General features: G+C 45.3%; 1 protein-coding gene across 1 annotated transcript in view; it reads left to right on the forward strand.

Moving 5' to 3' along the window:
* Positions 1-3,351: 3,351 nt before the first annotated feature.
* The window catches only part of CDC73 (cell division cycle 73), a 110,698-nt gene continuing 100,488 nt past the window's right edge, over positions 3,352-13,561 (forward strand). Inside the window, exons 1-3 of the mRNA XM_007539762.3 lie at positions 3,352-3,883; positions 5,768-5,873; positions 12,369-12,438. Of these exons, the coding sequence (XP_007539824.3) occupies positions 3,753-3,883; positions 5,768-5,873; positions 12,369-12,438 (307 nt within the window). The 5' untranslated portion in view covers positions 3,352-3,752. The remainder of the gene's footprint in view (positions 3,884-5,767; positions 5,874-12,368; positions 12,439-13,561) is intronic.

Here is a 13,561-nt window from a genome sequence, read left to right on the forward strand (position 1 = left end):
CTTTCAAAAGTTGATTGATAAGTGTGACTTTTTTTTCCAGGATAAAGAAACAAGACTAATTTTTTCCAATTTTCAGTTATATTGCTTAACTTGAGTTTTCGATTTTTAGGTCAACTGTAGTGGACCAACATTTATAATTTATTTATGTATTTATCACCAGAGCACTGCTTAGCTCTGGTTTACGGTGCTGGGGACTGAGCCTGGGTCCTTCATGCCACAGGAAAGAAATTCCTTTTGCATAAGCACTATGCCATCTCCCCAGTCCGGAAGGGTTTTTAATAAACGCAAAATGTTCTGCAAAATTCAGTCTTTTGTTACCATCAACTGATTACTCTTTAATGTATTGTTTTATTTATTTGAAGAGACAGAAATCAAGAGGGCAGGTGGATGTGGTCCGGGAGGTGGTACAGTGATAAAGCTTTGGACTCCGAAGCATGAGGTCCCGAGTTTGATCCCCGGCAGCACATGTGCCAGAGTGATGTCTGGTTCTTTCTTTCTTCTCCTGTCTTTCTCATAAATAAAATCTTTCTTTAAAAAAAAAAAAAGAGAGAGAGCAGGTGGAGATAGGGAAAGAGAAAGAGACACCTGGTTAACATTGTTTCTCGGCTTATGAAGCTTCCCATCGGCAGATAGGGTTCAGGGGCTTGAACTGAGGTCCTACCAAGTGTGCCACTGCCCTGCAATAAATCACTAATGGCATATCTCACTACATGGAAGTTAAGAAACATTAAGCTCAAAACTAAAAATTATCCCCACAGAGATACTGGTCACTGCCATAGACTGAATGTATTCTTGCCCATCCACCAAATTCAGATGTTTAAATCCTAATCCCAAAGTGGTGTATATTATTAAGAGTGAGAAATTGAGACGGGAGAGGAAGATAGAGAAGGAGAGAAACACCTGCTTCACCTCTTGTGACCCTTCCCTCCTGCAAGTGTGGATGGACGCCTTACCTGATTTTACTGGCGTTCTGAAGGCTCGGCAGGATCCTTCTTACTTCTCTGAAAAGAAATGGTCAATCTATAGTAGCCCTTTGTACCTTAAACCAAATATATACCTTGGGGGGGTCTGACATTAAAAAAATCATTTAATTTTATTTATTCTCTTTTGTTGCCCTTGTTTTATTGTTGTAGTTATTGTTGTTTTGATGTCGTCGTTGTTGGGTAGGACAGAGAGAAATGGAGAGAGGAGGGGAAGACAGAGAGGGGAGAGAAAGACAGACACCTGCAGACCTGCTTCACCACCTGTGAGGCGACTCCCCTGCAGGTGGGCAGCTGGGCTCTAACCGGGCGGGATCCTTAACGCTGGTCCCTGCCCTTCGCGCCATGTGCGCTTAACCCGCTGCGCTACCGCCCGACTTCTCTAAAAACTTTTTATTTTTATTTTATTTTTTTCCCTTTTGTTGCCCTTGTTGTTTATCGTCATCGTCGTTTTTATTGTTGTTATTGATGTCGTTGTTGTTGGGTAGGACAGGGAGAAATCGAGAGAGGAGGGAAAGACAGAGAGGGGGAGAGAAAGACACCTGCAGACCTGCTTCACCGCCTGTGAAGCGACTCCCCTGCAGGTGGGGAGCCGGGGCTGGAACCAAGGCACTGATGCAGGTCCATGCGCTTTCCACCACGTGCGCTTAACCTGCTGCGCCACTGCCTGGCTCCCAAAACTTTCACAGTAGAAAGGGGGAAATCTTTTATTGGCACAACCAAATCTTTTAGCGCACAGTCTATCAGAGCACTTGCACAGTTTACGCTTTGCCTCCTACAGTTACTGCAACCTCCTACAAAACCAAAAGATAGCACCCCTGTGTCATTACATCCGTGTGGCTAGCACATTGTTTAGTCCTAGAGAATCTTTAAGACCTATACAGCCATACTACTCAGAAGGTGCTGGAAGATCGATGAAGTTAAACAGGGTAGGATCATGGTCAGTACTCGGGTGGGAGAATGTTAATAGCGGGCAGATGACTTAAGTGAACTTGAATTGACATATTCCACTAACGTTATAGCTGGTCTCAGTTGCTTGCATGACTCTATATGCTCTCAAAGGTGGTGATGGTGTTTTCTTTATTTCTGCTAGATAGAAGATTAGAGACCGGCCAGGTGGTGGCGCACCTGATTGAGCGCACTTGTTACAATGCACAAGGCCCCAGGTTCAAGGCCCTGGTCTCCACCTGCAGGCGGAAAGTTTTGTGAGTGGTGAAGCAAGGCTGCAGGTGTCTCTGCCTCTTTGTATCTCCCCATCAAGTCTACCCTCTCAATTTTTCCTTGTCTCTATCCAATAATAAAGAAATATATATATTTAAGTTTTTTTTAAAAAAAAATTAAATTATCTTTATTGGATAGAGACAGCCAGAAATTGAGAGGGTAGGGGAGATAGAGAGGGAGAGAGAAAGAGAGACACCTGCAGCACTGCTTCACCACTTGCAAAGCTTTCCCCCTGCAGGTGGGAACCAGGGGCTCAAACCCAGGTACTTAGTACTGTTAATATGTGCACTCAACCAGGTGTGCCACCACCCGGCCCCCAAAATATTTTTTTAAAAGGAATTGGAAGAGGCAGTACAGCATCGACGATATTTTGATGGCTTCCTGTACGCTTTCACCTTGTTCTCACACTAACTTCTCCACTAGCCGGTGCACGAGGAGGCAGCAACTCCAAGGTCCAGCAGCACCTTACAAAGCGTGGTGACTCGGTTTCTGCACCGCGGGGTTCGGTGTATCCCACAAGGCAAAACCCAAAACAAAACCCTCAAAAATCAAATCCCTCTCCACAAAGCAGAACTTGGACTGGAGTTGGTGTATGGCACCCAAGTAAAAGACTCTGGGGTGGGAGAGTGGGGAGGCTTCAGGTCCTGGACCATGGCAGAAGAGGACCTAGCGGGGGTTGTATTATTATGTGGAAATGTTATGCATGTACAAACTACTGGATTTTACTGTCGATTGTAAACCATGAATCCCCCAATGAAGAAATCCCCCAATGAAGAAATCAAGAAAACAAAAACTTAAACCCCTCTCCAAAGGGAAGCGATGGATTCCTTGGAGCTGGCCACCTTCTGCAAAGCCTGGGGCTGGTGCAGACGGGACGGAGAGCCCCAGCATTCCGCAAACCTTCCCGCTCGCCGCGGGCAGGGGGAAGGAGGTTCCCGGCGCCTCGCGCCGCGCGGAAGTGTGTCCCGCGGCGCCGCGCACTCTAGGAACTGAGCGCCGGGGTGCAGGTGCGCGCGCACCTGTCACTTACTCCGCGCGCGCCGCCGGGGGGCGTGGGGGGCGGACAAGGTACGTGCTCCGCGTGCGCGCGCGCGCCCGCCCGGCAACGTTCGCGTACGTCTGTGGGTGCGGTGTCCCGGCGCTCGGAGTTGCGGGCCGGGAGTCGGCCTCCTTGCCGAGTGGGCGTCCGGGAGGGGCGTTTTCCTGGGCTGCGGCGACTCCCCCTGGCGGCGGCCCGGCAGCGGGGTTGGCACGCGCTCAGGCGTTCTCCGAGGACAGCCGGCGGCGGGGCCTCGCCTGTGAGCGTGGGGTCCTCGGCGGCCGGGGCGGCTTGCTCCCGCTGCTGTCGTAGGCGAGGGCGCTGCTAGTGCAGCTGCTGTTGGAGCGCGGCGGCGGCGGCGGCGGCGGCGGCGGAGGAGGAGGGGGAGGAGGAGGCGGCGGCGGAGGCCGAGGCGGAGGCCGAGGGCGAGGCGGCCGGCGGGGAAAGGCGGCCGGCGCGGCGGCGACTGCGGCGGCTCCCGGGGCCCGGCGGCCGCGGGGCGGGGGGCGAAGATGGCGGACGTGCTCAGCGTCCTGCGCCAGTACAACATCCAGAAGAAGGAGATTGTGGTCAAGGGAGACGAAGTCATCTTCGGCGAGTTCTCCTGGCCCAAGAACGTGAAGACCAACTATGTGGTTTGGGGGTGAGTCCGGCGCGGCGGCGGTGGCGGGGGGTAGCGGGGAGGCGGCCGGGCAGAGTTGGGTCCCCCCCCCCCCCGGGGACCTCATTCCCCATCTCTCCCTCCACCCCCGAGAGGGATGGAGAAGCGGGTGCTCGGGGGCAGAGTTTCCCCCCTTGAGCTAAAGTTACACTTGGGGGTGTGCAGGCGGCAGGGCGAGCTGCGCCCATCGCAGGCCAGCCTGGCAGCGCCGGTGAAGGCAGCCGCGGGGCGAGTGCTGACTCTCGCAGCTCATTTTATACCTCGACGTGCCCGGTGCCGGCAGGGCGGATGCGCGCATCAGGGAGCGGTGGCACCGGGCGCCTCTTGTGTTGTGTTGTGTTGTGTTGTGTTCTGCAGCGCAGTCTCTTTTGACCCCGGGGCTGCCCTGTTGTTGGTATCTTCGAAGGTGTCATTAGTATCTGTCCTGTAGGGACAGGCAGAGAGTCGGGGACACCCCCCCCCATATCCTGGGAGAAAGTTGCTGGGGAGATGCAGTGAGCGTTACGCTAACAAGTTGAAGGTGTGGGTGTGATGCGTCTGGGGGGGTCCGATCACTGCCGGGACTGCCGGCATGTTTCCTGTGGGTAATTAGAACCTTTGGCCACATTCCATACTAACTCTGAATGAATGGGAACAGTGGTCTTTATGAGGAGTTAATGGAGAGGTGGTGTGTGTGCGTGTGCGTGTTTCTCTCTCTCTCTCTCTCTCTGTGTATCTGTCTGTCTGTCTTTAGTTTGGACAGTTTTTGCTTTCAGGCAGAGAGGACTTAACAGTGTGAATAGGTTTCTCAACTGTTGAGATGATGCTGTTTCCTGCATCTCGACTTTTCATTAAAATAATTTACACGGACAGAATGACACTTGATCATACTGTTGCCCCCCCCCCCCCCCCGCACTTAAACGGTAGGATATTCAAAGTGTGAGGTGGTTGGTTCCTTGTGGGAAATGGAAACAAAATTTGTAGGACTGTTCTCTGTCTTAAAAGAGGTTAACAACCAGAAAGGGGATAAAACAGATAACTGCCAATGAATTTCAGTTTAGATCTAAGAAGAGAGCAGTGACTTTAATTTGGGGGGATAGGAATGGTTTCATGGAAGCGGGTTTTGTATGTAGACACTTGATAGGATTTTCTTGAATAAATGCATTAACTAGTGTATAAGTTTTAAATAATCGGTAGTGATGTGTGTTATGAAATAGTTTATCAGTTTAGAGGAAAAGTGGACGCAGAGACTAGAAAAGTAGGCAAGGGACTGTTGGACCATATTCCGACCAGTTCAAATAATATTCACATTTCTAGATGAGGAGAATGTAGTTGAAAGGGTGTGAGTGAACACAGCTTTTGTTGACAGAACTTGCATCCCTAACCTGCATTGTCCATTGTGGGCAGACTTCATTTTGGAGTTAATTGTCCAGTTTGAGGGATGACGTAAGAGCTGTGCCCCTGACATGCATGTGTACTGTAAGAATACTGTTGAAGATGTGGTTTAGCAGTATCTTACCTAGTAGGATGAACTAGCACCAGGACTGTACCTCTAGCTTGTTTCACTGACGTTTCTTCTTCATAAGTCTACCACTAAAGGGTTTTCTTACTGTTTTGTCAAAACTCAGCATTTAATTTGCACCAGATTCTGGAAAGCTTAAAACACCTCGGACTAGAATACAGTGTGCTTTCTTCACTTTTTGCTGTTACTTATTTTTGTGCTCCTTTTCCTTAATGACAGTTCCACATGTAAAATTGTGTACCTTTTTATGCGTTTTTTTTTTGTTTCGTTACATCCATTGTTGGATAGCTAAACAAATTAATATATAAAATTAAATCTATAGAGTCAAATTAGCACTGTGATTAAAAAGCATTATCTTATTTCAGAACTGGAAAAGAAGGCCAACCCAGAGAGTACTACACATTGGATTCCATATTATTTCTACTTAATAATGTGCACCTTTCTCATCCTGTTTATGTCCGACGTGCAGCTGTGAGTAGAATTCATTTTGAGACTTTACATTTAATTGATGGCACGTGTCATTTAGTGTGGAAAGCGCCTCCTACTGGTTACAAACCAAAAACATGTTTCTGGGACTGGGGGCGGGCAACTCAGTGACAGGAACATACCTTTTATTGTGTGTGCAGCTCTGGATTCGATTTCTGGCACCACATGGGGTCACGGGATCATGGACAGCACCCGAATTCCATGGGTAGTGGAGCAGTACATTACTGTGTGTGTTCACCTCCCCCAAGTTAAAAAAAAAAAAAAGACCATCAAAATAGCTCATGTGGATATGTGGATAGTGTACTGTTTTGCCATGTGCACATGTGCACAGCCCAGGTTTGAGCCCAGCCCCCACTGCACTAGAAAAAGCTCAGATGCTTTTGAATCTCTCTCACTCTTTCTGCCTCTAGCAGAAAAAATTAGCCTGGAGCCATGAAATCCCAATGATGACAGAAAACTCAGTTGGGCTGGGGAGTTCCTCAGCAGTACTGCATGAGACCATTCAATCCCTGTTGTTGCTCATTTAAAAAAAAAAAAAAGTGGGTCGGGCAGTAGCACAGCGGGTTAAGCACACATGGCGCAAAGCACAAGGACCGGCTTAAGGATCCCTGTTCGAGCCCCCGGCTCCCTACCTGCAGGGGAGTCACTTCATAGGCAGTGAAGCAGGTCTGCAGGTGTCTATCTTTTTCTCCCCCTCTGTATTCCCCTCTTCTCTCCATTTCTCTCTGTCCTGTCCAACAACAAATGACATCAACAATAACTACAATAAGGCTACAACAAGGGCAACAAAAGGGGGGAAATGGCCTTCAGGAGCAGTGGATCATGGTGCAGGCTCTGAGCCCTAGCAATAACCCTGGAGACAAAAAAGTCTTCTGGAAGGTCAAAATTAGGCCACTGTAATTTATTTTATTTATTTATTTTTATATTACAGAATTACATGTTGACGGGTTTGAATCCCCACTATTCCCACCACCAGACTTCTGAATCTTCACTCGCCCCACTGCAATCCACCACAGTGCCCCTGAAGTTGTAGACATGGGCCAACCATCTTCTCTACAACTATCGGTCTACATTTATACATAGTTGCTCCTTATTTTTCTGATTCAACCCTCTCTGTCCCTTTAAGCCACTCATGACATGATAACTACCTCCATATGTCCCTCTCCTTTTCCTTTTCTCTGGGTGCTGAAGGAGCTGGAGTGCAGAGTCCTATTATCTTAATTCTATCAAGGTTGTTTATGGGGAGCAGAAGGTAGGAGTTCCGGCTTCTGTAGCTGCTTCTCCACTGAGCATGGGCTCTGACAGGTTCATCCATACCCCCAGCCTGTTTCTGTCTTTCCCTAGTGGACCAGAGCTCTGGAGATGCGAGGGTCCAGGACACATTAGTGAGGTCTTCTACCCAGAGAAGTCGGGGCGGAGTCATGGTAGCATCTGTAACTTGTGTCTGGAAGGTGGCATGACCTAAGTTGAGACTAGATGGTTAATGAACAGGAACCAAAAAGTAGGATCACAGCCGGTGAGACTAGGGATTTTAGGGCAGAAGAAAGCTAGGAGAACCATCTTAGGCATGTTCCTGGGGCATACAACAATAGTAGTTTTGCTTGAGTTTGGTAGCTAGCCTGAGGTTGGATTAGAATATTGTCTGAGAGAATGGTGTCAGAGTGGAGAAAAGGGCTAGAAAGTTGGATTAGGGCAGGGAGTAGCTCCCATTATTATTAAAAAAAAATTCTGGGCTACTATAATTTATACAGTTTTTTGTTTAAAGATTTGCATTGAGTAGAGAGAAACCAGAGGCCTGGTCCGGTGTTCACAGTGCACAGAGTGAACATGAACATGAGCCTTACTTATGAAAGGCTGGTTCACTGGTTACTGAACTGCCTTTTTTGGACCACAGATCTTTTTTCCTTTTTATTTTTTATTTGTGATTAACAGTGTGTTACAAGACTTAAGATCACAGTGTATACACAGTTTTTAAAAATTATCTTTATTGGATAGAGACAGCCAGAAATTGAGAGGTGGTTGGGAGTTGGGCGGTAGTGCAGCAGGTGAAGCACACGTGGTGCAAAGTGCGAGGACCTGCCTAAGGATCTCGGTTCGAGTCCCTGGCTCCCCACCTGCAGGAGGGTTGCTTCATAAGTGGTGTCTGTCTTTCTCTCCCTCTCTGTCTTCCCCTTCTCTCTCCATTTCTCTCTGTCCTATCCAACAACAATGACATCAATAACAACAATAATAACTACAACAATAAAAAAACAAGGGCAACAAAAGAGAATAAATAAATACTAAAAAAAAAAAGGAAATTGAGAGGAGGAGGGGAGACAGGAAGACGGAGAGACACCGGCAGCACTGCTTCACCACTAGCAAAGCTTCACCCCTGCAGGTGGGGACTGGGGACTTGAACCTGGGTCCTTGTGCACATGTAATATGTGTGTTCTAGCAGGTGTGCCACCACCCAGCTCCCACAAATTTTTGCATCTGACTTTTTAAAATATGAAACTTGGGTAGTGTTTACAGGAACAGATTTTGAAGCTACTTATACTTTTTTGTAGTAGAAATAATCAAGATTATCAACCTTAAAATTAGCTTACAATGTAATAAAATGACTTATTGATAGATTCCTTTTTAAAATTATAATGATTATTTTAGTTTAGTTTTATTTTAAATTTTATCTGTTTTGCATAGAAACATTTAGAGCAATGGGGAAGATAGGGCGTGAGAGAGACAACTGAACCCTGCTTCACCCCTTATAAAGCTCTCCCCCCATGCAGGTGGAGAGGAGACTGGTGGCTCAGACCCAGGTTCTTGTCAGGGTGATTTGTGTGCTTACCTGGGTGTACCAACACTTGACCCTTTCCTTTTTTTTCATATATATATATATATGGAGAGAGAGAGAGAGAGAGAGAGAGCGCTGCAGAGAGAGAGAGAGACACACACACAGAGAAACACAGCACACTGCTCAGATCTGGCTTGTGGTGGTGGGATTGAACCTGGGATTTTGGAGCCTCAGTCAGGAGAGTCTGTTTGCATAACTATTATGCTATCTCCCACCCTCCTTTGTTTTGATCAGAGTGATAGAGAGAGAAAGAGAAACTGACCAAGACCACAAGACTGCTAAGCTCTGGCTTGTGGTGGGGATTGAACCTAGGATTTAAGAACCTCGTTCAAGGAAGTATTTTGCATAACCATTGTGCAGTTTCCCCACCTAGCTTTGCTTTCCTCAACAAAAATAGTGTCAGATTCTCAATGAAGAAATTATATGTAGGGTAAAAGAAGATAATGTATTTATAAAGCAGTGTTACATATCAGAGCTTCAAATACCAATTTAGACAGGACAGTTGACCCTTGAACAATGCAAGTTTGAACTTGGGTGACCCCACTCATAGGCAGATTTGAGATTTGTGACAATTTGGGGGGGGGGAAGCCCTAACTTTGAAACTTAGAGCTATGGGAAAAATATTTTTATTTCTTAAAAAATATTTATTTATTATTAGATAGAGATAGAAATTAAGAGGGAGAGGTGGAGGGAGAGAGGGAGACTTAGATACCTGCAGCCCTGCTTTACCACTCATGAAGCTTTCTCCCTGCAGGTGGGGAGAAAACCCGGATCCTTATGCACTGTAATGTAATGTGAATGCTTAACCAAGTGGACCACCGTCTGGCCCTGGAAAACTTTTTTATGTTTGCCATGATGCCTGAAGTATATGTATATACTACCATAAATTAAACATGATTTTGCTATAGAAAGTTAAAATTTGGGCCGGAGAGATAGTATAATGGTTATGCAAACAGACTCTCTTGCCTGAGGCTCTAGGATCCTAGGTCCAATTCCGTCATACCACCATAAGCCAGAGCTGAGCAGTGGTTAAAAAAAAAGACCCAGGTTCTAGCCCATGCCCCCATATGTAGCACTGCTTCAGAGTCAAGCTAGGCTCCTGCAGATAGAGATCATGGGCTAGAACCTGGGTCTTTGCTTATCATAACAGTGTGCTCAGCAGGGTGTGCCACAGTCTAGCCACAAAATTTCTTTCTTTCTTTTTTTTTTTTTTTTTTTAACCACTCTCTTCTTTTCTTTTTTTTCTTTCTTTTTCTCCAGGGTTATTGCTGGGGCTCAGTGCCTGCACTACGAATCCACTGCTCCTGGAGGCCACTTTTCCCATTTTGTTGCCCCTTGCTGTTATCGTTGCTGTTGTTGGATAGGACAGAGAGAAATCAGGACGAGGGGAAGACAGAGGGGGAGCGAAAGATAGACACCTGCAGACCTGTTTTACCGCCTGTGAAGCGACCCCCCTGCGGGTAGGGAGCTGGGGACTCTTTGCGCTTCACGCCATGTGCGATTAATCCATTGCACTACAGCCTGGCTCCCCCATGTTTCTCTTTCTTTCTCTACCTCTCTTAGCCTTCTTCATTTCTCTCCATCCTATCAAATTAAAAATGGCTTTTGGGAGTGTTGGATTCCGTATGCAGACACCAAGCACCAGTGATAACCCTAGTGGTAATTTAATTAAAAAAATAAAAAGGGTTACATTCTTTATGGTGATTTTTTTTTTTTTATTGGAGGGATTAATGGTTTATAGTCAACAATAAAATACAGTAACAAAAAATAAATAAGATACAGTAGTTTGAACATGTATGACATTTCTTAGTTTTCTGCTTAACAGTTTGACGCCCTCTAGGTCCTCTGACATCATGTTCCAGGACCTGAACCTGCCCCCCACCCCAGAGTCCTTTACTTTTTTTTTTTTTTTTTTCCGCCTCGGCCCCCCACAAGAGTCCTTTACTTTGGTGCAATACGAAAGCATTAATATTTATCAGAACATATGCATACACTTACAGACCATATGTAGTACTATTCTTGGTTGAGAGAAATATAAAGATGCAGTATTAAAACTGTGGAAAACTAGCTGTAGGGTATACTAGTAATACATCACTACATACTGTATTAATTTTGTAGCTACATTTGTTGCTATTTGTCAAATATTGTACCATGTCTGCTTGAAATGTCTGGTGCTGATCATCTTATGAGCAGGTCTTCTCTCTACTAAAGAATATCCACAGATTTATTTTACTGCATCTCCAACCCCATCATTGTTCAAAGGCCAAATGTAATTAGAATGCTCATTTTGGGATCGTAAGATCCACATAGTTGGTTTGGATTTAGAGACGGATGTCATGGGGAATGGTTGTAGCACATTGCTTTGTAAGACTGTCTGCGACCAGGCCATCACCAGTGCCTAGCGCAGAGGCTGGACTCTGGGGACTCACACATGCAGGACTCCTGCTGTAGCCACTAAACCATCTTCCTGCTTGCTGCTAGCTTTATTCAAGTGCATCTTAGTATCCTTATAAAACTTTTTTTTTTTGAGAGGTTCAGAAGGCATGTTTCTAAATTTTTTGAGATCTACGACTATTTTTTTGTTTTGTGTCATAGAGACAGAAAGAAAGAAAGAAAGAGAGAGAGACACCAGTAGCACTGCTTCACCATTTCTGAAGCTCCCTCCCCACCCCTCTCCTCCCACCCCCAGCACTTGGAAACCGGCACCCAAACCTAGGTGCTAGAGCATAGTAACATGTTCTGCTGGGTGCACCACTGCCCATCCTCTTTGTTCTTAGGAGCACACCATTTCTCGCTTTCCTGACTCTCCTCTCCTGGTTTAGTGTGATAACTTAGTACTTTCTGTTGGGTATATTTAAAAAACATTAGCTCAAATATTTTTTTATTTATATTTTAAAAATTTATTTATTTAGCTACCAGGGTTATTGCTGGTGTTTGGTGCCTGCACTATAAACCCACTGCTTCTAGCAGCCACTTTTTTTTTTCCTTCTGTTTTATTTTATTGACTAGGACAGAGAGAAATTGACAGGAGGGGGAGTTAGAGGGGGAGAGAGAGAAAGATAGACACCTGCAAACCTGCTCCACTGCTTGTAAAGCGACCCCCTTGCAGGTGGGGAGCCAGGGATTTGAACCAGGATCCTTGAGCAGGTCCTTGTGCTTCATACTCTGTGTGCTTAACCTGATGTGCTACTGACCCTTCACCCCCTTTATTTTCCTAAGAACTCAAATAGAATATTTGAGGACATCTGGTTTGTGAGAAAAATGAACTTGGAAACATTGCATTAAAATTAACAGCCATGGAACTAACAACATAGTTCTACAACCATTATGACTAAAATTTAAAGCTAGTACATAATAAGCCAAAGATAGGGGTAGCAAAATGGAATTTGATATTTTGAAGAGGGATAAGAATATTGTTTCCTTTCTAGTAGTTATTTTATGCATATGTTACTGGACTTTCAAGAATAAATGCCAAATTTAATACGTTTACATTTTTTTCAAGGTTTCCTTGGGTTCTTATAGTTCAGCCATTTTTAAGAATTTGCTTTGAAAATGTTTTCAATACATGTTGGAATAAAATTCAGTCATTGTGTGATAATTTTCTTTATCATTTCACATAATTGAACCAAATGTAAAATTTTGATTTTCAGACTGAAAATATTCCTGTGGTTAGAAGACCTGACAGAAAGGATCTGCTGGGATATCTCAATGGTGAAGCATGTGAGTAAAAGTATTCTTACTCTTAAGTATTGAAATACTGTTTTCCACCTGATGAAGTAAGCAGCATATGAAGAAAATGTGTACCCTTAAACTAACATACCTACATAGAAAAAAAGGGGAGGGGGCAGGCGGTAGCACAGCGGTTTAAGCGCACATAGTGTGAAGCGCAAGGACTGGTGTAAGGATGCTGGTTTTTTTTTTTTTTTAAGATTTAAAAAAAGTTTTTTAATTATATTTATTTACTTTCCCTTTTGTTGTCCTTGTTTTTTATTGTTGTAGCTATTGTTGTAATTGATGTCGTTGTTAGGACAGAGAAAAATGGAGAGAGGAGGGGAAGAAAGAAAGGAGGAGAGAAAGACATCTGTAGACCTGCTTCACCACTTGTGAAGTGACTCCTCTGCAGGTGGGAGCCAGGGGCTCGAACCGGGATCCTTACACCGGTCCTTGTGCTTTGTGCCATGTGGGCTTAACCCACCGCGCTACCACCTGACTCCCTAGGATGCTGGTTTTTGAGCCCCTGGCTCCCTTTCTGCAGGGGCTCGCTTCACAAGGGGTGAAGGAGTTCTGCAGGTGTCTTTGTCTTCCCCTCCTCTCTTGATTTCTCTGTCCTATCCAACAACAACAGCAGTAACAACAACAATAATAACAATAAGCAACAAAGGCAACAAAAATGGAAAAAATAGCTTCCAGGAGCAGTGGATTCGTAGTCTAGGCACTGAGGCCCAGCAACAACCCTGGAGGCAAATAAAATAAAATAAAATAGATAAAACAAATGAGTAAATCAATTTACAGGACAACTTCCATATTTTCTGGGTATTAAATTATGTGGTTTTTAATCATGATTAAAGAGACATGTCAGGGCAAGGACTGGAGTTCTAGCCCCATGTCACCCCTTGCAGGGGCTAGTGGGGAGGAGAATTTAAGAGTGGTAGAGCATTGCTTCCGGTCTCTGTCTCCCTTTCTATTTCTCTTTGTTTCAACAAAACCAAACAGAAAAAATGGCCACTGGGAGTGATAGTCATCGAGCCCCACAGGTAATCCTGGAGCAAAGGGTGGGTAAAAAGACTTAAAATTGACCTGCTTATGAGTATGGAGAGCTAGTTAAAAAAATTAGAAATAGTTG

The sequence above is a fragment of the Erinaceus europaeus genome, chromosome 19 (assembly GCF_950295315.1).
Source record: "Erinaceus europaeus chromosome 19, mEriEur2.1, whole genome shotgun sequence".
Taxonomy (NCBI): domain Eukaryota; kingdom Metazoa; phylum Chordata; class Mammalia; order Eulipotyphla; family Erinaceidae; genus Erinaceus; species Erinaceus europaeus.